A 26,316-nucleotide genomic window follows, 5' to 3' on the forward strand; every position below is an offset into this window, starting at 1 on the left:
ACAAGTCATCAGAAAAGACCAATCTCTAGAAATGGACATCATCATGTTTGGTAAAGTAGAGAGTCAGTGAAAAAAAAAGAAACTCTCAATGAGATGGATTGACACAATACCCATAACATGGACTCAAACATACTAACATTTATGGAGATGGCCCAGGACAAGGCTATGTTTAGCTCTGTTAAACACAAGATCGCCAAGAGCCGTTTCGATGGCAACTGAAAACAACAGCAATAACAAGGAAGGCGTTAACAAAGGATACCAGAAAGAATAACAGAGAAGAACTAAGAGAGATATTGTGAAAGTCAAATAAAGCAAGTATTCCAAGTGGTCAGAGCATCTAGCAGCATCAAATGTTAATAATGTTAATACTTAAACAGGGTAAAGACTTTTTAAATGTTTCATTGAACTTGGCAGTTAGGAGGTCGTTAGTGACTTTATTGTTGTTAGTTACTGTTAAGTCCACTCTGACTCATAATGACCTTATGTACAGCAGAACAAAACACTGCCCAGTCTTGCATAATTCTCACAACTGCCAGGGTGTTCAAGTCCATCATCGCGGCTACTATGCCAATCCTGCTTACCTTGAATCTCTCACACCTTCCTTGGCCCTCTACTTCACCAAACATGATGTCCTACTTTAGCAATTGATCCTTCCTGATAACATTGGCGACTTTAACCAGGGCTATCTCATAGGATGAGGAGCCCTGGTGGTGCAGTGGTTAAGTGCTCAGCTGCTAACTGAAAGAATGAACCCAAAAGTTGCTCCAAGGCAGAAAGATGTGGCAGCCTGCTTCTGTAAAGAATACAGCCTTGGAAACCACTATGACTCGAAAATGACTCCACGGCAATGCGTTTGGTATAGTTTTTGCTTGTTTGTTTTTGAATTTCATAGGATTGTTGGGGATGAGGTTATGGGCAGAAATGGGTTATAACAGGAAGAATAACAGTAGTAGAAATAATAAGAATCACGATAGATAATATTTATGGAGCACTTACATAGTGCCAGGCATCAGAGGGGTAGGGTTGTTTTTCAACTGAAGAAGATTTTAACTTTTTTAATTAGGTAAGTAAAAGAAGTTTCAATAATGCAAAGGAGAAGGAAGGAGGAATCAGTTCACAGAAAAGGAAAGAATATAATTTCCATTTATGGGCTAAAGTTCTACTTTCTTACAATAGGAGACATCTGATTTCAGGGATAGAGAAAAGAGCAACGTGTGGCATCGTACCTAGGTAACCGAGCATGGTAGAGAAACTGTGGAGTTTCTCCCTGATGTGCCTCTTTTCTAAGAATGTGGAATATGGTCAGGGATTTGAAAAGTGTAGCGAAAATATGGAACAAAGGTCTCAAGGAGTTGGAAAAGAAGCTAATTGTATTAGCAAGCAGTGTTGATGGTCCAGTTTAAATGAGAAACTATAACTTTGAGTCAATGCCAAGAGGCATTGTTATGTAATTTACTTTTACCAGTGTTTGAAATATTGATAATTAAAGAGGAATGAAAGAGGTGCATTGGGACCGTGGGTAGCAATTGGTTCCATAGGTGTAGTAGAAGGATAAAAAAGGGAGAGAATTCAACAAAGTATTGAAAATGTTATTTGTGGGGTTCATTATCAAGTTGCTACCTAAGGTCGTAGAAGAAATGTGTGTAGAGAAAAAAACTGAGAAATAGGAAATGATAGATTGTTGTGAGGAAAATACCAGGATTTCAGAGTTTCAGATTTCAGGGGCACTCCTGGACATTGACCAGTTTGAGTGTTCCACTTGAAAGTATTTTGTTAAAGAAGGAACTAAACATTCATAAATTGAAATTGTCAGGTAAACAAACTAGGGGTAAAAGTAATTTGAGAATTTACTCCTTGATTGAATAACTGGTACAGCATATCATTCAACAGTAGGTTTTCTTGATGAAAGTGAGTCTCAAGAGTGTGATTCCACCAAACCCAGAAATTCCTGGGCTTTGCTTTTCATTAAAATTAATCCTTTCAATTTATGGTGATGGAAAACTTGGCAGTGAGCTGGTCATGGCTGCAACACATGATCGATGCAATTCGTGTCACTGAATTGTACATGAAAATGTTGAATTGGTAAATGTTGTGTTATATATATTTTACAACAATAAAAAAAGAAAAAAAAGATCTTTCACTACACTCTGAAACAGGCCCTCTGCTAGTTCACAGTGTCTGAGAGCAGTTTCTCTTTGATCCCAAGTTCCTTTAATGTGCCTACTTATAGCTTCTACTCCGTGTCTAGGAACCTGCACTTCCCTCAAGATTAAAGCTTGGACCTACGAGAACGTCAACCATTGTTCTTTTCCTCAAAGGTTAGGTTTTGTATTCATGATCAGCCACTGGTGACTGGCAATTGTTTTTGAGAAAATTTGTTCAAGCTTTCCTATCTCTTTGTTACTAAGACCAACCATGCTTAAGTATTTGCATAGTATCAATTTGCATAATGTACTTCTTCAGCATTTATGTGACATTTTATTTCATCTCTTCTGTTGTCTTCTTACCCTTTGCCTTTAATTGTCACATAGTTAAAAAAAAAAAAAAAGCTTATTTCCATGACAAAGGCATCCATACAGCACGAACTAATACAGTATTCATACCTACTGTTACTATTTTAGCTAAAGCTCTGGGTGGTAAGGAAAGATTTCTTACTTAGTTAAAGCTGGTTTATATTTTCATCTTAGTCAAGAAATACAGTGGTTACCTGAAAACTGCATCTATAGACAACCAGGTAAGCTGTATTTGTCAATTTGTTTCAAAGCAAACTCGCCTTATGGTAACTAATATGTAACAATATAGACCCTTACCATGCTTCCGGGGCCCTGGTGGTGCAATGGTTAAGAGCTATGGCAAGGTACGGCTGCTAACCAAAAAGCTTGGCAGTTTTAATCCACCATCTGCTCCTTGGAAACCCTATAAGGCAGTTCTACTCTGTCCTATAGGGTCACTATGAGTCAGAACAGACTTGACGACACCTAACAACAGCAACCATGTTCCCTGACCCAGTTCAATTGCTACCTTATCTCAAAAACATTCCTGATTTCCCTTGGCACAGCAAATTACTTCCTTGTCTGTGTTCTCAAAACTCTATTCGTGTGTGTCATTTACTGCTTATCACATTGTATTGTGCAATCTGTTCACGTGTCTGAGTCTTTGACTCACTAGAGGGTTGAGGCTATCTTACTCATCTTTGAATGCACAAAAGCGATAAATACGTGACCCGTGACAGATACTATATAATTACAGACATTTTTGAACATTCTTGTTACAGTATAAAATATATAAAGACAGATGTACAAATCCTAACTGTACAACTTGATGAATCCCAAGTGTGTCCACTTTGGTCATGAAACAGAGCATTAATGCCAGAGTTAGCCTCATGATCCCTCAATCCTTTTCCCCACCCAAAAAGAACCATTATCTAGACTTTAAACACTAGTTTTACCTGCTTTTGCAATCCTATATAATTTTTGAGTAAATAATTTTGCACCTTCTTAATTCTTCTCTTTACTGTAAATACATAAATAAAACACAAATATGTCAAAATTATTTGTACCAATGAAAGTCTCAAGAAATGCTGATAATGTTTAGCTAATCTGAACACACGATGAATGTATGCATGACAAACTAAAACCCCTTGTCAACCAAGTCGATTCTGACTAACAGTAACCCTACAGGACAGAGTAGAACAGCCCCATAGGGTTTCCAAGGCTGTAATCTTTACAGAGGCAGACTGCCACATTTTCCTCCCATGGAGTGGCTGGAGGCTCGAACCACTGACCTTTAGGTTAGCAGTCAAACACTTAACCAATGTACTGCCAGGGTTCCTTGATACACTAAAAAGTAACTGATACTCACTTATCTCTTATTCTTCTAAAAACATAGAAACTGATATTTTTATTTTTAATCTCAACCAATACAAAATTTCTAAATTAGAAATTTAACAAAACCAGATGAGTTGTTAACATTTAGACCATAAGTTTCTTGTATATTTGTAATATTATGCCAATTTCACAGAATGTGTATAGGAAATGTATGTGAAGCCTGTGTCTGTCTTTCCAGAGCTAGAATGTGTATTATTTTTTTTAAATGAATTTTACCACTATGAGTTTGGTTTTTAGTAATAATGTAACTATGACATTATCAAATTTAGATTAGGCAGAGCAGAACAGAGATTCTCAAGGAGTGATTTTGCCCACTGGAGACATTTGGTAACGTCTAGAGGCATTTTTGGCTGTCACAACTCATGATATGTGTATGGCTGGGGAAAGAGGAACATTAATGCAATCTCGTGGGTAGATACCAAGAAGGGTGCTAAACATCCTACAGTTTTTTATTCTTTTGGTGAAGTCTTTTGATGAACATAAGTATTTAATTTTTAGATCTCAGTTATTTAGTATATCTTCTGGTTTTTGTGCATTGTTCGTATGGTTTGTATCCTATTTATGCCATATATCAGGGCCCCTAGTATTGTCCCTATTTTTTCTTCCATGATCTTCACAGTTTTTGGTTTTTTATTTAGGTCGTCGATCCATTTTGTATTAGTTTTTGTGTGTAGTGTGAGGTATGGATCCTGTTTCCTTTTTTTACAGGTGGACATCCAGTTTTGCCAGCACTGTTTGTTAAAGACTGCCTTTTCCCCATTTAATGGACACTGGGCCTTTGTCAAAGATCAGCCGACCGTAGGTGGATGGATTTACTTCTGAGTTCTCCATTCTGTTCCATTGGTCTGTTTCTGTTGTACCAGTACCAGGCTGTTTTGATTACTTTGGCTGTATACTGGGTTCTGAGATCAGGTAGTGTGAGGCCTCCTACTTTGCTCTTCTTCAATAATGCTTTACCTAACCATATAGTTAGTGATTAGTTTTTCCATCTCATTAAAGAATGCTTCTGGTATTTGAATCCAGATTGCATTATATCTGTAGCCCGCTTTGGTTAGGATTGACGTTTTTACAATGTCAAGTTTTCATATTCATGAGCATGGTATGTTTTTGCATTTATGTAGGTCGTTTTGGTTTCTTGCAGTAGTGTTTTGTAGGTTTCTTTGTATATGCCTTTTATATCCCTCGTTAGATTTATTCTTAAGTATTTTGTCTTAGTAGGTACTGGCTGCTAAACAAGAGGTGGGTAGGTTGAATCTGCCAGGCACTCCTTGGAAACACTATGGGGCAGTTCTACTCTGTCCTGTAGGGTTGCTATGAGTCAGAATCAACTCAATGGCAATGGGTTTGGTTTGATTATTATAAATAGTATTGTTTTCCTGATTTTCTTTTCATAGCTCTCTTTGTTGGTGTATAGAAATTCAGCTGATTTGTGTATGTTGCTCTTGAATCATGCTACTCTACTGAATCTTTCCATTAATTCCAATAGTTTTCTTGTGGAATCTTTGGGGTTCTCCATGTATTTAATCATATCATTTGCAAATATAGTTTTACTTTTCATTACCAATTTGGGTGCACTTTATTTCTTTTTCTTGCCTTACTGCTCTAGCTAGGACTTTCGGCACAATGTTAAATAGGAGTGGTGATAAAGGGCATCCTTGTCATGTCCCTGTTCTCAAGGGGACTACTTTCAGTAAGAATGCTGGCTGTTCGTTTTGTATAAATGTCTTTTATCATGCTGAGGAATTTTTCTTCGATTCCTATTTTGTTGAGAGTTTTTTGATCAGGAATGGGTGTTGGACTTTATCAAATGCCTTTTCGGTGTCAATTGAGATGAACAGGTGATTCTTTTCTTTTGTTCTGTTAATGTCATTATGAGTCAGAATTGACTTGACGGTAATGGGTTATTAATGTGATGGATTACATTGATCAGTTTTCTAAATATTAAACTATCCTTGAATACCTAGTATGAATCCGGCTTGGTCGTGGTGTATTATTGTTTTTTTGATATGATGCTGAATTCTATTGGCTAGAATTTTGTGGAGAATTTTTGCGTCTATATTCACGAGACATTGGTCTGTAATTTTCTTTTTTTTTTTTTTGCCTGGCTTTGCTATTGGGGTTATGCCGGCTCCATAAAATGAATTCTGGAGCATTCCTTCCTTTTCTATGCTCTGAAATAGTTTGAGTAGTACTGGTATGAGCTCTTCTCTGAATGATCGGTAGAATTCTCCAGTGATGCCATCCAGGCCCGGGATTTTGTTGTTGTTGTTGGGAGTTTTTTTTTTGTTTTTTTTTTAATTACCTTCTCAATCTCTTCTCTTGTTACAGGTCTGTTCAAATTTTCTACCTCAGTTTATGTTAGTTTAGGTAGGTAGTGTGTTTCCAGAAATCTGTCCATTTCCTCTAGGCTTTTGGATTTATTGAAATACAGTTTTTCATAGTACTCTGTTATGATCTTTTTATTTCAATTGGATCTGTTATAATGTCCCCCATCTCGTATGTTATTTTGCTTCCTCTCCTGTTTTTCTTTTGTCAGTTTTGGACAATGGTTTGTCATTTTGCTGATTTTTTTTCAAAGAACAACCTTTGGCTTTGTTGATTCTTTTATTATTTTTCTGTTCTCTATTTCATTTATTTCTGCTTTGGAGTTTTTTATTTCTTTTCTTCTGGTGTCAGTGGACTTCTTTTGTTGTTCTCTTTCTATTTGTCTGAGTTGTAGGGCTAATGTCTGATTTTAGTCCTTTCCTCTTTTTTGATGTGTGCATTTATTCCTGTAAATTGACTCCTGATCACTGGCTTTGATGTATCCCAAAGGTTTTGGTATGATGTGTTTTCATTCTTGTTTGATTCTAGAAATTTTCTTATTCCATCTCTGATTTCTTCTATTACCCAGTGGTTTTTAAACAAGGTGTTATTCAGTTCCCAAGTTTTTTATTTCATTTTTTTCCTTGATCTTCCTGTTATTAATGTGTACTTTTATGGCATTGTGATCAGAGAAGATGCTTTGTATTATTCCTAGGTTTTCAATTTTTTTTTTTTTTCACTTTTATTGAGGGTTGCTTTGTGGCCAAAATATTGTCTATTCTGGAGAATGTTCCATGTGTATTGGAAAAGAATGTATACTTTGTTGCTATTGGGTGGACTCTTCTGTATATGTCTATGAGGTCAAGTTGACTGATTGTGGCCCTTAGATCTTCTGTATCTTTGTTGAGTTTTTTTTTCTAGATGTTCTGTCTTTTACCAAGACTGATGTGTTGAAGTCTCCTACTGCGGAACTGTCAATTTCTCTTTTAAGTGTCGTTAGAGTTTGTTTTATGTGTTTTGGAGTCCTGTTGTTGGGTGCAGACATTTTTATTAAGGTCTTCTTGGTTGATTGCCCCTTTAATTTATGTAATGCCTTTCCTTGTCTTTTATGCTAGATTTTGCCTTAAAGTCTATTTTATTTGAAATTAGTATTGCCACTCCTGCTCTTTTTCAGTTGCTGTTTATTTGATTTTTTTTCCATCCTTTGATTTTTAATATATTTATGTCTTTGTTTCTAAGGTGTGTCTCTTGTAGACAGCATATTGATGGATCATACTTTCTTATCCATTTAGTTGTTCACATTCAGTGTGATTATTGACAGTTATGAGTTTATTGCTGTCATTTTGTTTTGGTGCTTTTGTTTTTTTTTACTTTTACTTTTCTGTGCTGAGTTTCTTTTGTTTGTGGAATTTCTTTTCATTTCTTTTGTTATTATAGATTTTGTGTTTATTGAGTCTATGGTTTTCTTCTTTTTTATTTTGATCAGTAGGTTTGTTAACTCTCTTTGCGGTTATATTGAAATTTATAGTTATCTCTTTTTTTTTTTTTTCCTAAGTTTAAATAAGCCATTTTTTACTTGACATTGCCTTGATTTTGTCTCCATTTGGAATTTCTATACCTACACTGTTTATTTCCCCTTTTATTGTTTTGATTCTGTCATCATTTATAGATTGATGTCTCTGATTCTCTGTTTTAAATCTTTTAGTTTTGTTTTATTATTGAGAGTTCTTTACCTAGGTTGGTATCTGGCTGATGCTATCCTTTGTCCTAGCCTCAGTTTGTTGTTTGATGTTGTTGGTTCTCTAACTTAAAAAAAAAAAAAAAAGGACTCCCTTTAATATTTCTTGTAAATTTGGTTTGGTTTTTTTAATTTCTTTAATTTTTGTTTATCTGAAAATGCCCTAATTTTTCCATCACGTTTGAGAGTATTTTGCAGGATATACTATTGTTGGTTAGCAGTTATTTTCTTTCAGAATTTTATATGTCATTCCACCGCCTTCTTGCTTGCATAGTTTCTGTGGAGTAATTAGAATTTAGTCTTACTGTTTCCCTTTTTAAGTGATTTTTTCATTTTTCTCTTTCAGGATTCTTTATTTTTGGTTTGGCAAGTGTGATTATGATATGTCTTGGTGCCTTTCTTTTGGGGTCTAGCCTATATGGGGATTGTTGAGCTTCTTGGATGGTCAGCTTTTCATTTTTCATGATATTAGGGAAGTTTTCTTCCAGCAGATCTTCAACAGTTTTCTCTATGTTTTCCATTTTATCCCCCGTTCGGGAACTCCGATCACACACAAATTGTAGCTCTTGATCATGTCCCACATAATTCTTAGATTTTCTTCATTCTTTTCTTTGATGTTTCCTCAAACAAAGTGACGTCCATGGCTTTGTCTTCAACCTCACTGATTCTGTCTTCCATTGTTCCAAATTTTCTCCTAAAACCTTTTATTGAGTTATCCATTTGTGAAATTTTGTTGTTTATCTTTTGGATTTCTAGTTGCTGTTTTTGTACTGTTTCCAGTCATTTGTTTATTTTAATGTTTTGTTCTTGTTATTTTCCTAAATTCTTCTATTGCTTTCTCTGTATTTTCCTTGATTTTATCTGTGTTTTCTTTGATCTCTTTCCTAATTTTTTGGAAAGCCCTAAATATCAGTCTTTTGAATTCCATATCAGGTAGCTCCATTGCCTTTTCTTCCACCGGAAGGTCATCTGATTCTTTATTTTGGTCACTTGTTGGAGCCATGTTGTTCTGCTTTTTTTTTTTTTAAAAAATATGTTTTGACATTGTCTGCTGTCTCAGAGACATTCAATAAACAGAGGAAATCAGAGATTTTCTTTATTTATTGATTATATGTTTGTTTGCTTCTATCTGATTATTTGATTCATTTTGGTATGTCTGGGCAGGCAGGTCAGGCATGCTTTGTTGCTTGCTCATCTATGGGCACAATAGCTCTCATCACCTTGTCAAGATGGACAGGGCAGTTTTCTCAGCTGGGATGCAGTGGGGAGAGAGAGGATCAGCTAGGGTGCTCGGCTGTGGGGCAGCCAGGCAGAGGTGGCAGGGAGGGAGGGGCAGAAACTGGGGCACTCAGCTGCAGGGCAACTGTGCAGGTCTGGGTCACTTTGCTGTGACATAGCCAGGCTGACTGGCAGGGAGGAAGGTGTGCAGAGACATGTTTCTACTCTGCAGTGCAGCAGGATGTGGTTGGCAGGAAGAGAGGGGCAGGGAAGTAAAAGAGGGAGACAGACAGGCCTAGATGGTGGGAGCATAAGTGGGGTTTGTACTGTGGTCCATGGCAGTCAGGGCTGATTGGGTGGGACAATTCTTGCCACTACTTGCCAGAAGGGTGGGGGATGTAGGAGCATGCTCCTCCGGTTACCATATGAGAATGTTGGGGCACTTCCTTGAGCCGCAGCCAGCAAATGGAACCTAACTTCACTCTGGTGTGTCTGCACTGTTCAAGATGCCTTCTGTTCTCTTTGTGTGGTGTTTTTGGCTTTATCTCAGTATGGCTGCCCTGTGCCATACTGGTTGGTAGGGAACCTCCACTCTGCATCTTTACTTGTTCTTTGTTTCCAATCAGTTTCTTCTTCTCAGTGGCTTCTGATCTAATGCTTTATCCTTTCATTTAATGCTCCAAGTTCTGAGATTGACGTCTGTATCTGTTCTACTTGGCTTTTCGGGTGTTTATTGTGATGCTTCTGACTAGTTCACTATCTCTATTCTTATAATTTTTGCATCAAGAGTACCTAAAATTGTTTTCAAAATTGTTTTACTTTTTCATCTGATCTCAGGCATTGTAAAAGTTCGAGCTTCTAAATCACTTCTTTGCATATAAGAGAAACAAATTTCAAGGGAGGAATATTAAAAATGAGGATATATTTTTAAATGTAATACATTAGTTAAGCCCAACTTTCTGAAAGGTTTCCAAGCATAAAATTTTTGCTCATAAATTCAATTAATTACATAATTTTGTTAGTGACTGCAAGCTGCATGGCCATATATTGTACCTTGAAATTTATTTCTTGATGTACCTCTAATATCTTTGCTGGACAGAATTCATGTCTGGTTCATGGTTAGGTCTCTCAAAGTGGCTAACTGGCACTGGATATTTCCTACAGTAGGTGCTCTATAATGATTTGCCGCATTCGAATAAAAAAATGAAGAGAAGGCCACTTAAGTGTAGCTTGAAATGGGTATCATTATAAAAAGGCCACTTTGTTTGTATAGAAAATACAGTGCAATTATTTTAGTAAATTATTCATACCTACTAATTTACCAAGATCTAACATTCAGAGCCTCTCTTAATTTCTATTCATTTAAAATAGAAAGTGAGATAGCTATTATGGTTTTATTTTATTGAAGAAAAAAATCCATTACTCTCACATTTAAGTTCATTTCTATTTTGTATGGTAGTCGTTTTGCACTCTAGAGTCCTTACTGAATTGAACAGCAAATATATACATATGCTCTGTTGTGCCAGGGGGCACAAATTCTGTCTTGATTTACTCATGTGCAACTCCTAATAACACTGTGAGGAATTCAGGGCGAAGTTTAGTTTATTTTTCAAAAAAGGATCATGTTGCTATGTATTCCAAATTACACATGAGCTATTTTAGGCTATAAAACCAATGATGGGCAGCCATACACATTCAGAGTACTCATTTAGCTTTTTCAGCGACTAAGTGTCTGAAAAGTCTTTCGTTCTTTATGGTACATGTCTTTAAAAGCAAGGGCTGACAAAGAGAGAAATGGGATGAATTTCTTGAACTGTTAAATCATGGGAAAAGAAATTATGGAAAACAATTTAAAGGCTTATGTTCTGAAACCCAGAATAATGCCATATACATTTTCACTTGAAATAAACAAAAATTATACATGTGTATGAGATAATCTTGTATATTTGAGTGTTTCCCTTCAATCAGGTAGAATAAGTGCTGTCTACACTGAATTTTGAGTACAAAGAAGTTGACAGAAGGGCTTTGAATGGAATTATTGAGCTGTGAGGAAGGGATGGGAATACATCAGGATTTTCTTCACTAGCTCACCCTTCTTTGAACCCAAACCTTGCATTCCTCTGTGAGTGAATGTTGGAAGTAGCAACCTTAGGCAGGTCCAATCATACTGTTTGTGGTCCTGCCCCTCAGCACTCCCAACCTACCTAGACAGTCACAAGGAAGCTGACAAACAAAGGCTACACCATCTGTTGTGCAGTATGGACAGACAAAAGGAGTCTGTCCTCACATTTATTGGCTGAACACCTTACCAGTTGCCTTTGAGTCAGTTCTGACTCATTGAAACCCTATGTATGTCAGGGTAGAATGGAGCGCCATAGGATTTTCAATGGCTGGTTTTCCAGAAATAGATTCCCAGGTCTTTCTTCCAAAGTGCCTCTGAGTGGACTCGAACCTCCAACCTTTTGGCTAGCAGCTAAGCACATTAACCATTTGCAACACCAGGGACTATTCTCAACATCTTGCCAGCTGTATAACTTGGAGAAGTCATTTACTTCTCTGGTCATTGTTTATCTCCCATAAGGAATTCAGGGCTTCAAACCAGTTTGTTTGGGTTTGAACCCCTGCAGAGAATTTGCATTTCTAACAAGTTCCCAGGAAGTTATACATAATAATCACCTGGGTATCTTGTTAAAATGTATTCTGATTCAGTAAATCTCAGGTGTAAATGCAAATTCTCAGCAGGGGTTTGAACCAGAACAAACCAGTTGGAAGTCCTGAAGGCATGAGGGGTTTTTAGTCTTGAAAAGAACTCTTTCTGTCCTAAACTTTTGTGACTCTGAGAAATACTTAAAATGCTATGTAAGTAGGCATGTTATTCATAATCTTGTTTATGGACAGTCATGCTTCATGCTATAGCACTATCAAATATAAAACAGAATATGGTGTAAGGTAGTTAGTTAAATAGAAAAACAGCTTGCAATATGTATAAATTTGAACCTAACTGAAATACACAAAACCACCCTAACTGAAATAGGAAACAAAAAAGGGGGAAGCAACATTAAATCTTTACCTGACGATAAGACAATTGTTTATTGACTTTGAACCAGGATTCCTAGATTTCTGTTGTTTATGGAGATGAATAATGTTGGCTGCCATTTAGATACATGGAATTTGAGTGTGCCAAGCCAATACAAATGTATTAAATACACCTTGTGTAATTTTGGCATTAAAAATATTGAGACATAGCTGGTATAAAAAGGCTATTGTATTGTTAAGTTTCTACTAAATTATTTATATTCCAATAAGAAAATGATTGAAGAACAGGGCAAGATATGTTCTTTACTCCCAAGGAGATTAGAATCTAGAGCTGGGAAGATAAGATTAACACAAGTGAACCTGTAATGAATGATTTTAATACAATAAACAATCCAGTGTTAGATACTGTGATGGTTAAGATTATGTGTCAACTTGATTGGGCCTTGATTCTCAGTGTTTTGGCAGTCACATAACGTTGTGATCACTTCCCTGTTGAGATTTGATATGTGATCACCCCCATAATGGGAACTGCTGTGAGTAGCCAATCAGTTGAAGGGCGGTTTCCTTGGGTATATAGCCTACATTGAGTGTGAGTAGACGTTCTAGCAGGGTTCAGGGGCTTTTGCTCATTCTGGATCCTGCAATTGGCTCCTGTTCATCTATTTTTTTTTTTTTTTCATCTAATTGCTGGTTCTTGGAACTTGAGCTAGCAGCTTACCTGCAGCCTTGCCTGTTAATCATGGGATTCCTCTATCTTCACAGACTTTAAGCAACAGTCCTGCTCTCCAACCTACCGATCTTGGGTTTGCCAGCCCCTGCAGCGAAGTGAATCAGAAGCCTCTACCCTAACCCACGGACTTGGGACATCCCAGCCTCTACAACTTCATGAGCCATTTCATATATATTTCTATGCTTTATTGGTTTTACTTCTCTGGAGAACCCAGCCTAAGACAGATACATATTCCTATAATAAGATAACTCCTACAAAAATAACAGATTAAAGGTCAGGGTTATTGTTATATAATTTATTTTATTTCTTTGTTGTTGTTGAGACTATACATAGCAAACACACACACCAATTCAAGTTTCTGCATGTACAATTTAGTGACATTGATTACATTTTTCATTTTTTTTTTTTTCCTGAGTTGTTCTCCCTTTAACATAAACTCAGTGACCCCTAAGGCTATGGATCATTTTTAATCAAGGACAAAGAAATGGGCTATTTTGGGGCTCATAGTGTGAAAATAATTGAGATCAGAATCAGAAAACATAAATCTTCACTTTCTGTTTTCTCTATTATAGAAGAAAAAAATTCAAAGTGGAGAGATTACTATTGAGAAAATATAAAAATAGCTAATACCATTTTAGTGCTTATTATGTGTCAGACACTATTCTGAGTGTTTTATGTATAGTAACCCATTTAACTCTTCTAACAGTCAAACTAAGGTAATACTGTTATTTCCATTCTACCTGTGAGGAAACGGGCATGGAGAGATTCAGTGACTTGACCTAGGTCTATTAGCTGGAAAGTGGCAGAGCCGGTTATAGACTCAGGCAGTCTGTGTCCAGAGTCAGCACCCTCAACCGTGATGCCAAATGCCCTCAAGAATGGGAGAGAGTATCTAGTTGTTTTAATTCAATGCACCCATTCAAATTTTATACCATATCATCAAATGACTGAAAAATGGCAAATATTCTGGTGTCAAAGAGAAGAAACTATGTTATCCCTTTAAAGACGCACAAGATATATGGTATCCCACCCATTTTTTATGCCTCTAGAGTTCTAGAAATGTTGGTGGTGTAGTGGTTAAGAGGTATGGCTGCTAAACAAAAGGTCAGTAGTTCAAATCTACCAGGCACTCTTTGGAAACCCTATGGCGTGTTCTACTCTGTCCTCTAGGGTCGCTATGGGTCGGCACCAGCTCAACTGAGAAGTTTTTTTTTTTTTTAAGAGTTCTTTGGAAAAAAAGGTAGCCAGATTTTAGCACATTTAGCCTCATGGTGGGAGCCTTTCAAAATGCATGGAGCTCAACAGCCCTGAGCTGGATCCTCGTTTTTGTGTAGGTTGAACATTGTCTTAGGTGATGCCTCCTATATATGTGAATTTTCTAAATTTTTGACAGGTCTGCCTTTATTTCTGTGAGATAATCCTCCTCACTATGTTTCCCAGTTACCATGTTCTCCTGAGAATATACTTATCAAGAGAATAAGCTTTTGCCAGTTTTCATTCAGCCATAATGGCTATTTTCTCCTTGTACCATTCACTGTTGCCAAGTGTTACTGGCTCCCGGCTTTTCTAGCTTCTTAACAGTAAATAATGCCTTTGTAATAAGGAATAATGCATTGAAGTGGTACTTTTCAAGAGACTGGATGTTATTCTTACTCTGCCTTCAGTCTTAGGGCCTAATCATTTCTTCCACAGGTAGCGGGTGGAATGCACGGCAGTGAGCAGTTCTGCAGTATTCCAGGGCGGCCGTTTCTGTTTCTTAGCTGTTAGTATTGCTTTTGTTATAATGAAAAATGCACAGTAATGGTAATTTTTCTGAGATTCAAATTCCTTTAGTTTTAGTTTTTTGACCTGTAAGTACTGTTGTGCAATAATGAAGAATACACTATAGTGGTAATTTTTCTGAGATAAAAATAAAATCCCTTGGCTTTATTTATTTGGGCTGTAAATTCTGCTTTTGCAGTAAGGAAGAATGCATTGTACCGTGTCTTGAAAAGTTTCATGAAAGAAAAATTAAAAGGATAAGAAGGAGACTAGAATAAAACGTATGTGCAGTGGCTGCCAGTTGTCTTCATGTTTTGCAAATTTTCAAGAAATAAAATACATTTAAAAAATATATTTTATCATTAACTTATATCAACAGAGTTTACCTGTTCCAAGGTCCATTAAGACACATGTGATCCCAGATAATGGGTATCAAAATCCATAACTCATAACAAAAATTCTGAACTGGTTCTTTAAGCATCATGCATTCATTACTGAAAACACACAGTATCAGCAAAAAATTCAAAGGAGAAAATAATTGGGTCTTGAAAGGGTTATGAAAAACTCCAGAAGACAATCTTAAATAGATTATTAAGTTATGTTTTATTAATACTTGGAAGAGCAAATGTTGATCATGTGGATTGGATATTGTTTCTCCAAGAACAAATTATGACAAGCTACTTCATTTCTTTTATTTCTATGGTTACTACAACTTATAAATTACGAATATAACATAGATATTTTATATCTTGATTTCAGCAAGAGTCTGTTTTTGAAGATGAAATAGTTTAAAAGTTCTTTAAAATAAAAATTAAATAAAACCTTGATAATAAGTTTATAGATAGATCAATGTAGCAAAGATACACGAAAAGTTCTATATTTGGATTACTATTAGCCATTACTCAAGTGTGGGATGGTGAGGACTGAGTAAAAGTTTACTTAAAAAAATGCTAAAAAATTTAGTTTAATAAAAATACGATGCCATTCAAAGAACATTATTGCTAAAAATGCTACTATAATCTTGCAGTGTGCTATCAGAAATGCAGTGAACAGATCAAGAGAGGTAATAGATTGCAAAATTCTCAGAGTACATCTAAAAATTATGTTCCATCTAGGCGACACATAACAAAGGGAAATAATTAGGGCAATCTTGATGGCAGAAATTTGAATGATTTAGTGAATGAATATAAAAAAAACAAAAAATAAACTCATTGCCATAGAGTCGATTTCAACTCACAGTGGCCATATAGGACAGAATGGAATTGCCCCACAGGGTTTCCAAGGCTGCACACTGCCACATCTTTCTCCCATGGAGTGGCTGATGGGTTCGAACTGCCAACCTTTTGTTTAACAACCCCGTGCTTAACCACTGTGCCACTAGCACTCCATAATGAGTGAATTACAAGTTTAATCTGGAGAACAGAAGTATGTGGTCCGGACATACATGCTGAGAATATGTTGATGTCTTTTTTAGAAAAACAGAATAACCTGATCTGATTCACATTATAATAGGCTCACTCTGTCTGCTATGCTGAAACAAGAAGGGAGCAAGGTAAGGATGAAATCGGGAAGACCAGATAGGCGGTATTATAATAATCCAGAAAAAAGATGAAGGTTGTTTGAATCAGGATGATTTAAAATGGTGAGATGTTATATCTTATTGGCTTTACCATTTTTTTTAAAAGTTTAAAGCTAACCAGATTTGATGGTGTTATCTGTAAGATCCTTCTTCCTAGTCTTTCTTGGTCTGGAAGCTCAGCTGAAACCTGCCCTACATGGGTGACCCTGCTAGTATTTGAATACTGGTGGCATAGCTTCTAGCATCACAGCAACATGCAAGCCCCCACAGTACGATAAACTGACAGGCACAATGGATGTCAGAGGAGAACTCTGAAACTTGCTCTAGAACATCGAGAAGCTAAAGCAAAAGAAAGAAATGATGAAGCAAAAGAACTGAACAGAAGATTTCAAAGGGTGCCTAGAGAAGACAAAGCAAAGTATTATAATGACACGTGCAAAGAGCTGGAGATGGAAAACCAAAAGGGAAGAACACGCTTAGCATTTCTCAAGCTGAAAGAACTGAAGAAAAATTCAAGCCTCAGGTTGCAATAGTGGAGGATTCTAAGGGGGAAAATATTAAACAATGCAAGGAGCATCAAAAGAACATGGAAAGAATACACAGAATCATTATGCCAAAAAGAATTAGTCAACGTTCAACCATTTCAAGAGGGACATATGATCAGGAACCGATGGTATGGGAGGAAGGATTCCAAGCTGCATTGAAGGCATTTGCGAAAAACAAGGCTCCAGGAATTGACGGAATATCAATTGAGACAATTGAGATGTTACAATAAATGGATGCAGTGCTGGAAGCTCTCACTCATCTATGCCAAGAAATTTGAAACACAGCTACCTGGCCAACTGACTGGAAGAGATTCATATTTATGCCTCTTCCCAAGAAAGGTGATCCAACTGAATGTGGAAATTATCAAACAATATCATTAATATCATAAAAAAAAAATCATACGCAAGCAAAATTTTCCTGAAGATCATTCAAAAGCGGCTGCAGCAGTATATTGACAGGGAACTGCCAGAAATTCAGGCCGGTTTCAGAAGAGGACGTGGAACCAGGGATATCATCGCTGATATCAGATGGATCCAGGTTGAAAGCAGAGAATACCAGAAGGATGTTTACGTGTGTTTTATTGACTATGCAAAGGTATTCGACTGTGTGGATCATAACAAATTATGGATACCATTACAAAGAATGGGAATTCCAGAACACTTAACTGTGCTTATAAGGAATCTGCACATAGATCAAGAGGCAATTGTTCAGACAGAACAAAGGGATACCGAGTGATTTAAAGTCAGGAAAGGTGTGCGTCAGGGCTGTATCCTTTCACCATACCTATTCAATCTGTATGCTGAGTAGGTAATCTGAGAAGCTGGACGATATGAAGAAGAACAGGGCATCAGGACTGGAGGAAGACTCATGAAAAACCTGTGTTATTGCAGGTGACACAACCTTCCTTGCTGAAAGTGAAGAGGACCTGAAGCACTTAGTGATGAAGATCAAAGACCACAGCCTTCAGTATGGATTACACCTCAATATAACAAAAACAAAAATCCTCACAACTGGGCCAAGAAGCCACATCATGATAAATGACGCTGAAGTTAAGGGTTTCATTTTACTTGAATCCACCATCAACCCCCATGGAAGCAGCAGTCAAGAAATCAAAAGATGCATTGCATTGGGCAAATCTGCTCCAAAGGACCTCTTGAAAGTGTTGAAAAGCAAAGATGTCACCCTGAAGACTAAGGTGCGCCCGACCCAGGCCATGGTATTTTCAATCAAATCATATGCATGTGAAAGCTGGACAATGAATAAGGAAGACTGAAGAATTGATGTCCTTGAATTGTGGTGTTGTCAAATATTGAATATACCATGGACTACCAAAAGAATGAAAAAAAGAATTTCTCTTGGAAGAAGTACAACCAGAATGCTCCTTAGAAGCAAAGCTGGCGAGACTGCATCTTACATACTTAGGACATGTCAGGAGGGATCAGTCCCTGGAGAAGGACATCAAGCTTGGTAAAGTAGAGGGTCAGCAGAAAAGAGGAAGACCTTCAACGAGATGGATTGACACAGTGGCTGCAACAATGGGCTGAAGCACAACGACGATTTTAAAGATGGGACAGGACCAGGCAGTGGTTCGTTCTGTGGTACATAGGGTTGGTATGAGTTGGAACTGACTCAATGGCACCACCTAACAACATCTGTAGGCTTTGAAACACCAAGGTGTTTGGCCTGAGCTATATTTTATTCCTAATAAAAATTTCAGGTTTGAAAGGAACTTTAGGAAACTTCTAATCAAACCTATTTCTATAAAGGAATCCTGTGTAAAAAAATTTACTCCTGCATGAATGTTTCAATGGCAAGGAACTCACTACCTGTCACCCATTTCATTTTAGAATAGCTGTTTTTAAGAGCTTTTTTTTTCCCTTTATACCATGCCAAGACCTGTCTCTCTATAACGGACAAGTGAGGGGGAAAAGATGGAAAAAATGGTAGGAAGTGGATAAGAAAAACGAGCAGACAGTCTGTGTTAGTTCTCTTCACTGGTTTATGCCTACCATATAGCATGGTGCCCATCATTAAATAATAGATATTTTTCACTGTCTGAACAATATGGAGAAAGAGTGTTCAGTTATTATAATATGACCACAGAATATTAGTTTCTTTCTTAATGCAATTAAAATAAGTAATAAAATTAATTTTTTTTTCTCCTCTATGCTTACATAATGGAGCCTTGGTGGCACAGTAGTTAAGAGCTCAGCCACATAACCAAAAAAAGTTGGCAGTTCAAGTCCACCAGCTGCTCCTCGGAAACCTTATGGGGCAGTTCTACTCTGTCCTATAGGGTTGCCATAGTCGGAACGGACTCCACAGCAACGGGGTTTTTTGTTTTTGTTTTTATGCTTACATATGTATTTTGTTGATTCAGTGGATTTACATGTGATAATGGTAGTTTTTAACAAATGAAGAATGCCATCATATTCTAGTTTACAGCTTCTTGGTGTTTCCAAATTATCATCTATATTTAAGAAGTGATGTTCCAAGTACGCACTTGTAGTTTGGCCACCAAACTAATCAGCAGTGGAAGGCCGCTAGCCTGGTGCATACCAGCTGAATATAAGCCTGCTTCAAACTCTGCAAGAATCAAGCTATTACAGTGTGTGATTTAAATAGTACTTATTTCTATTTCGTCTTTATTGTAATGAACTAGCTCGGTCTTTAGCTCCTGCTGTGCACTTTTGGAGGGTCTTCCATATGGTTGCTGCTAAGTATTTTGGCATTTTCCCAACTGTTACAATTGGGTCAGTGGGGGGGATTGTGTAGGAGTAATAAAACAAGGGTGACTGCAGCAGGGAGGAGTAGATTACTATACACATAACAGCTTATTGCCTCTTAGGCATTCCAGCGCAGCTCTGCGCCATTCATTTTAACAGGCAGCCAGGGCAAACCACCTTTTTGCCACAGAGCTGACTCCAGGCAAGGCCAAGCCTTGGGTGCAGGGACTGTCTCCTCATTTACATTTTTCCTACTATTTCCTTACTTTACCTTCCTACAACATCTAGACTAACTTGAGGAATAAGACAATTATACCTTGCACAGTACTGTAAGTCATTCTAAGAAAGTTTTTCATGAGCAGACTCTTAGCTAAATTTTAGCAGCAGCAGTACTACTGGTGGGTCTGTTACCTGGCTAATTATAGGAAAAAAAACGGGGAAGTCTGATTACCTCAAATACGTAAAAATGCTTGAGACAAGATTTATAAATCCAGAAGTGACTGATAATATCGACATCATTACTGGAGTGTCTATGTCAACAATCACATCTATGAAATAAATACTATTTTTACCCTGTGGAAGGCAGTGTTTTTTTTAGTGTACCAATACATTGAAGAGAAAACGATCAAAGTAGAATTAAGATTCTATATAGTGAAACAATGTATTAAACACACGAACGTGTGTACACACACACACACAGACGGAATGAACTGGAAGTCTTGATCCAGAAAGAAGGTGGGTTTTTTATAAACACAAGGATTATTTAAATAATTCTGCTTTTTCTTTAGCATGATATGGAGCTCTTTTCGCATTAAACACCAACATACAGCTGTGTACCATTCTAATAGGTTCACAAGACACGCACGCATTTTTCTTAGTAATTACAAGAAGTCAAGATTTTCAAGTGACCTTTAAAACGGTATACACATTTTTTCCCTCGTGCTTCCGGCTAAGAACACTAAACAAAAAGTATTCCATTAAGCAAACTGCTCCCCTGTCCCTTCTTTCCCGCCATCCCCAACACTAGACACCGGATCCCCGGAGACCTCCAACGGGTCGCGGGCACCCCAGTGGCCCAGAACCGCAGGTGAGAGAGTCAGGGCAGCAAAGAGCGTGAACTCCCGGCACGGATTCAGCATTAACAGCCCCTTCCCTCACTCCTGTCAAGACACGGTATAAACATCGACTGCGACAGGACTGTCGTAAATCAACTCAGAGTGGGTCCCGGCGGTTCCAGGACGATCCACATCTGTCCTCGGTTTCCGGGGACCCAGCAGGAGAGCGCTAACCAAGGTCATCTCAGTCAGCAATCGGAACAGAACCCGCGAACAGAAGCCCCCGAACACTGCCGCCGTCTCTCACGCTCTCATAACACCCAAGGTCCCAAATCGCCCTGCCGCGCGCGACCCCTCGAGCCCGCCGCGATCCCTGAGCCCAGGGAACCGGCAGTGGCGGAGGTGAGGGCAGTGGCGGTGGTGAGGGCAGCGGCGGCGACTTCACAGGCCCTAGTGCGCAGGCGCGTGTGCAGAGCGCGCAGGCGCCGCCGAGAAGTGACTTCTCCAAAAAGTGTCTTAGTTCCCGGTCACCTGAGCTCCCGGCGACGCGGTTGCTGTAGTTTCGCGGATACCCGCCCTCCTCAGGTCCTTTCTGACCACCCCACCCTGTCTGCCTGCCCATCCGCTCCGCCACCCCGAAACCTCCAAGGGCTTGTTCTTCGCCTCCTGCCCTTTCCCAGCTGCGGGCCGGACCGGGCCGAGCCGGGCCACGCGGGCGCAGTCCCTGACCATGGCGTCCCTCTTCAAGAAGAAAACCGTGGATGGTGAGTCCCAGGCTGGGCCGGAGGGGCCCAGCTCTGCGTTTCCCTGGCGTCTTTGGGGGCTCTCGGGCTACGATCTAGGTGCTGTCCCTGGGGGCGGGGCTGGATCGAGTGGCCCCACAGGTGAACGCCCTCGCTGCGTCACTCTGTTTCCCCATCTCTTCCGACTCCCAACTCAGCCTCACCTGGGCAGTCTGGCTGTTTCCCTCTGACACCCCTCCACCCTCGCCCCCGTATTTTCTTTAATGGAATCCTGAGCATTTGGGGGAGGTAGGGTGCTGCTGGACCTTGAATGTCGTTAGACTTGGTGCTTTGATGAGTTTCATGTTGGTTTCTTCTGCTTGGTTTGTTGCTCCCTCAGTTTGGAGCTCTACTACTTGTAGATATCCGAGCAGGAAATGTGTGTGTTGGGGGCGGGGGTGGCCCTGGAGGGAGGTAAAAGTCTCCAGTAACAAAATGAACTTGAGTGTGGACTGAACTTGCCCGGAGAACACCCCATCAGTAGGAATTTGAAACAAATGCTCCTTGACAGACCCCAGTAGCAAAAGAAAAGAGACCCAAGGGAAGTGCCTGTATTTAGTTTCATAATGGATTTTCTCTCTTATCATCTTTTGCTAATTAAAATAAGAGATGTGGCATGTATTATTTGCAGAGTAGTTTAATTATTAAAGATACTTGCATTATTTCAGACATTTAGCTCACTATCTTAAAAGAAAAACAAATGAATGCATGGGAATATACAAGTTGTGTGTACATTCTATATCTGTAATATAGTGTTTTCATTGACCACGATCAGGAACTATATTCGTTCATGTAATTTAAAAGTCTTGTTTCCCATTACATGTTGAATATTAGGTTGTTGCTGTTGAATCAAAGAATTGCTTCTTTGTAAGGGTCTAACTGCCACAAAAGGAGCAATGGTAGCTAGACGGTGGTTGGTACAAACAGGGTGCTCAGCCCAGACCTGGGGGTAACTCTTTCAATCCTTTGTATTGACTATCCCAGTGCCAGCAAAATTGTTTTGAAGGAGAAAACAAAGACATTATCCTCACCCTACCATTCCACTCTTCAGTGTAATATACAGTTTCATTTTAAAACTCTCTTATCACACAGCACAATCCATTATTGCTTGTCCTGAGTGACTGAACAATTTTTTTTTTTTTTTTTTTGGTTTATTGACTTTTGATTAAATGAGAAGTACCACTTATAATACCTGGAATAACTACCACCTTGGTACATGATATAATATGATTATATGAAATGAGTTGCATGTGTGTGTGTGCATGTGTGTGTGTGTGCATGTGTATGTTTGTGTGTTTCCTGACAATGCTTTGTAATCTTTATCATGGCACTTTATTTTTTCACACTTTCAGGATCAATATTCCGGTCTTCAGTGATGATATGTAATACTTCAGGATTTTTTTGATGTTTGAGTTTTATATAAAGTGAGAATTTACTTAATAGAAGGAGGAAGAATGGTTGCATATTTCTTACTGTGATGTGACAACTTGAATTTTAAAACTTTTTTTCATATTAAAAGCCAAAACATCTTAAATAGTTTTAATGGCTTAATATGTGTCACGTATTTCCAAAGACATAGATCGCTCAGTTCTGTGTTATTTTCATTGGTGTACTTTGTGGTTCCTTTGGTAATCTAATGACTATTGTCCTTCAAATGTATAGGGGAGCAAAAAAAAAAAAAAAGACAATGGGCATGTGTGGAGTTAGGGTGTTTAACTGTAGACTTATTTGTAGTTGAGTTAATTTTTCAAAGAAATACTATTTTTGTTAAATAAACTTATTTGTGAAAAAAATCTTAAAGACTTTTGCTAAGTTTATTCTCCTAAATTAAAGATCAGTGTCTGAAATTTCTGAATGTAAATTTGACCACTGTGTATACTTTTTACTATAAATACCAGGCTGCATACTTAATAGCATGTTTCCTTAAAGAATGACGTCAATTGTGATCACTTACTGATAGGACATCTTAATTATGAATCTGTGTTTTCATTATTTTGATATAGAGCTTTACAGATGTTTCTACTCCTTGTTTTATAGAAGGAAGGCTTTTTGTTTCATTTTCTTTAAAAGGTGCCAGCATTCTGCTTAGCAATAATGAGGCCATGTATTATGAAATTTCATTTATTTTTATGCATTTCACCTAGATCCTTGGGCTTGCTGATTATTGATAATAACGTCTTTTACTATATGCTGTCTTTTTATCTGTGTCAGCAGTAATGAAATTCTGATATACAAGGGGAATATGCAGCTGCTTATAGAGCTGGGGGATAACCGCATTGGCTAGAAGAGTTATATACTCTATCATTAAAGACTACTGCACATGTAAATTAAAAAGGGGGACAACATTACAGCACTTATTACTATTCAAAAAGTTATGTTTAATTCATTTTTGACACAAAGATGAACAAGTCTCTCCGGTATATATTTTGTTACAGAAATTAATGAGAGATGTACCTCAGTGCCATAGAAGAGTTCTTTTGAATTTGAAATTACATTTTCTTCTTTTTTTTTTTTTTTACTGACTTTGACTTATTTTACACACACACACACACACACACACACACACACACACAGAGAGAGAGATAGTGGAGTGTCCGGGTGGCACAAACGTCAAGCATTCAAAAGGTTGGCAGTTCAAACCCACCCAGAGGTACCTCGGAAGACAGGCCAGGTGGTCTGCTCCCAAAAGGTCACAGCCTTGAAAACCCTATGGAGCAGTTTTACTCTGGACACATGGAGTCACCATGAGTCGTAATTGACTCGACAACAACTAGTAACAACCAACAATGACAACACACACACATGTTTATATAAACCAACCTATTGCTGTTGAGTCGATTCTGACTTACGGTGGCCGCATGTGTTACAGAATAGAACTGCTCCATAGGACTTTCTTCCTTACAATCTTTACGGAAGCAGATTTCCAGCCCATTCTTCTGCAGTGGGTTCAATATGCCCATCTTTAGGTTGGCAGTCCGGCGCAAATCATTTGCAAAACCCAGGAACCTTCAAATATATATGTATATATTGACATATGTTATATATTTACATATAATGCATCCAAATATATTGTGATATATAACTACATATATTGGGTGGTGCAAATACTTGACTACTAGCTGAAAGCTTGGCAGTTCAGACTCACGCAGAGAGATGCCTTATAAGATGCACGTGGCAATCTGCTTCCAAAAGGTCACAGCCTTAAAAACTCTATGGAACAGTTCTGTCCTGCACACGTGGGGTCACCATGAATCAGAATCAACTCGACAGCAACTAACAATAACAACAAAGTTGTCATGTCATACATATATATATATATATATATCTTATATAACCTAAAAAAAAAATCTGTGTGTGTATATATATATATATATATCTACACACACGTACTGTTGTTGTTTTTCCTCACTGAACTGATAGTGACCTATTTATTGAAGGTAATTATGAACCTGTAAATCAGGATGAGGATTTGTCATGAATGCACAGTTGAACATAGCCCTTAAAACATGAAGTTGTATAAGCACCGTATTTTCTGTTACCCTCAATAAAAACAATTTGAAATTCTACTTTAAGCCAACACTGTGCTAGACTTTTTACATGCAGTGTCTTATTTAATTCCCAGGAAACCTGTGAGATGGGTACTGTTATCATCTCCAGTTTATGGATGAGGAAATTGAGACTTAAAGGACCAAATAACTTTCAGCTACTGATTGGAAGAGCCCGGATCTCATCCCTTTGATTATATTTATTGTTATTTCTAATTAGAGATCTCATGGCACACTTTAATTTTGCTTTTCTTATTAAGTAAATGGAATTCTCAACATTTGTTAGGTAGCATGTAATGTTTCTCTTTTACCTTTGAATCAATTTTTTTTTTCATCTTGCAGTTAGTAGTAGAACTCTAATCTCTAACGGGTGATAGAACTAGAAATGACCGTCCTTTCCTGACTGTATCTTGGCCCTGCATTTCTTAGTAAGCCCAATTTTTTTTTTTTGCTCTTCATCTGAACCTCTTGAAAGAGTAATGGTGTCTCCTGTCTATACTTCACTTCTCAGACACCCTTCCATTCCATAGCAGTTTACCTTACACCTTCTGGACCAATTCTTGCTAAGATCATCAATGACTTATAGATTGTCAAATCCAATGCCATTTCCCCACCCCCCGTCCAATCTCTTGGGCCTGTCTTTTGCATCTGACTCTGATTTCTTCCTTGAAATTCTCTGTCTTAGCTTTCACGATTTGACACTCTCTCAGTTCTTTTCAGACTCCTCTGACCACTCCTTTTCTTTTCCTTTTAGGTTTTTCTTCTTTTTTTTTTAAATCTTTTTCTTTTCCCCTTCCTTCCTCCCATCCTTATTTCTCTCTCTTTTGTTTTTTTTAACTACTCCTTAAATGTTAGTATTCTTCCTGGTTCCATATTGCTATTCTCGCTGTATATTCCTCCCTATATGATTGTGGCTATGCTTACTGTAATTATATCTGAAGTGCTGATGGATTCCAAGTTTGTATGTCTGGATATTTTTATCTGAGTTCCAGACCAATATAGGGTAACATTTGCTGAATATCTCTTCGATGTCCCAGAGTACCTCAGATTAAAGAGATCCTCAACAGAGTTCATCACCACCTCATTTAAATCAGTTCCTTTCCTGTGTTGGCAGTTCTTGATTTTTTTCTCCATCTTCAGTTAATTACCAAGTCCTTTTCCTTTGCCTCTTAAATATTTGGCACATACGATATTCTCTGTGTGCCTGCAACTGCTTGCTCTTAATTCCAATCCTGTTTTCCTTGCACTTTACATTATCACCTTTCTGCTTTCCTTCCCTGTAGTCTCATAGCCCTCAAATCCATCATCTACAGAGTTGTCTGTGTGGTCAGTCCACCTGAAACTGAACTCTGACCGTACCACTCCTCAGTGTAAAACCCTTTATTGAATCTCTGTTACTGACAGGATCA

At 38.0% G+C, this 26,316-nt stretch overlaps 1 protein-coding gene and 1 long non-coding RNA gene across 3 annotated transcripts in view; both read left to right on the forward strand.

Annotated features, from left to right (window-relative positions):
* The first annotated feature begins 540 nt into the window (after window positions 1-540).
* Window positions 541-15,341, forward strand: LOC126061480 (uncharacterized). The gene is made up of 3 exons (XR_007513807.1): window positions 541-856; window positions 2,249-2,318; window positions 12,946-15,341. It is a non-coding gene; the product is annotated as an uncharacterized LOC126061480 (long non-coding RNA).
* A 5,916-nt stretch (window positions 15,342-21,257) lies between these two features.
* The window catches only part of CHMP2B (charged multivesicular body protein 2B), a 28,549-nt gene continuing 23,490 nt past the window's right edge, over window positions 21,258-26,316 (forward strand). Inside the window, exon 1 of one of the 2 annotated variants that reach the window (XM_049858032.1) lies at window positions 21,258-21,344. In XM_049858032.1, coding sequence (XP_049713989.1) covers window positions 21,342-21,344 — 3 coding nt within the window. In that variant the 5' untranslated portion in view covers window positions 21,258-21,341. The remainder of the gene's footprint in view (window positions 21,345-26,316) is intronic. The other variant, XM_049858031.1, reaches the window with a different exon arrangement.

Source organism: Elephas maximus, chromosome 18 (assembly GCF_024166365.1).
Source record: "Elephas maximus indicus isolate mEleMax1 chromosome 18, mEleMax1 primary haplotype, whole genome shotgun sequence".
Taxonomy (NCBI): domain Eukaryota; kingdom Metazoa; phylum Chordata; class Mammalia; order Proboscidea; family Elephantidae; genus Elephas; species Elephas maximus.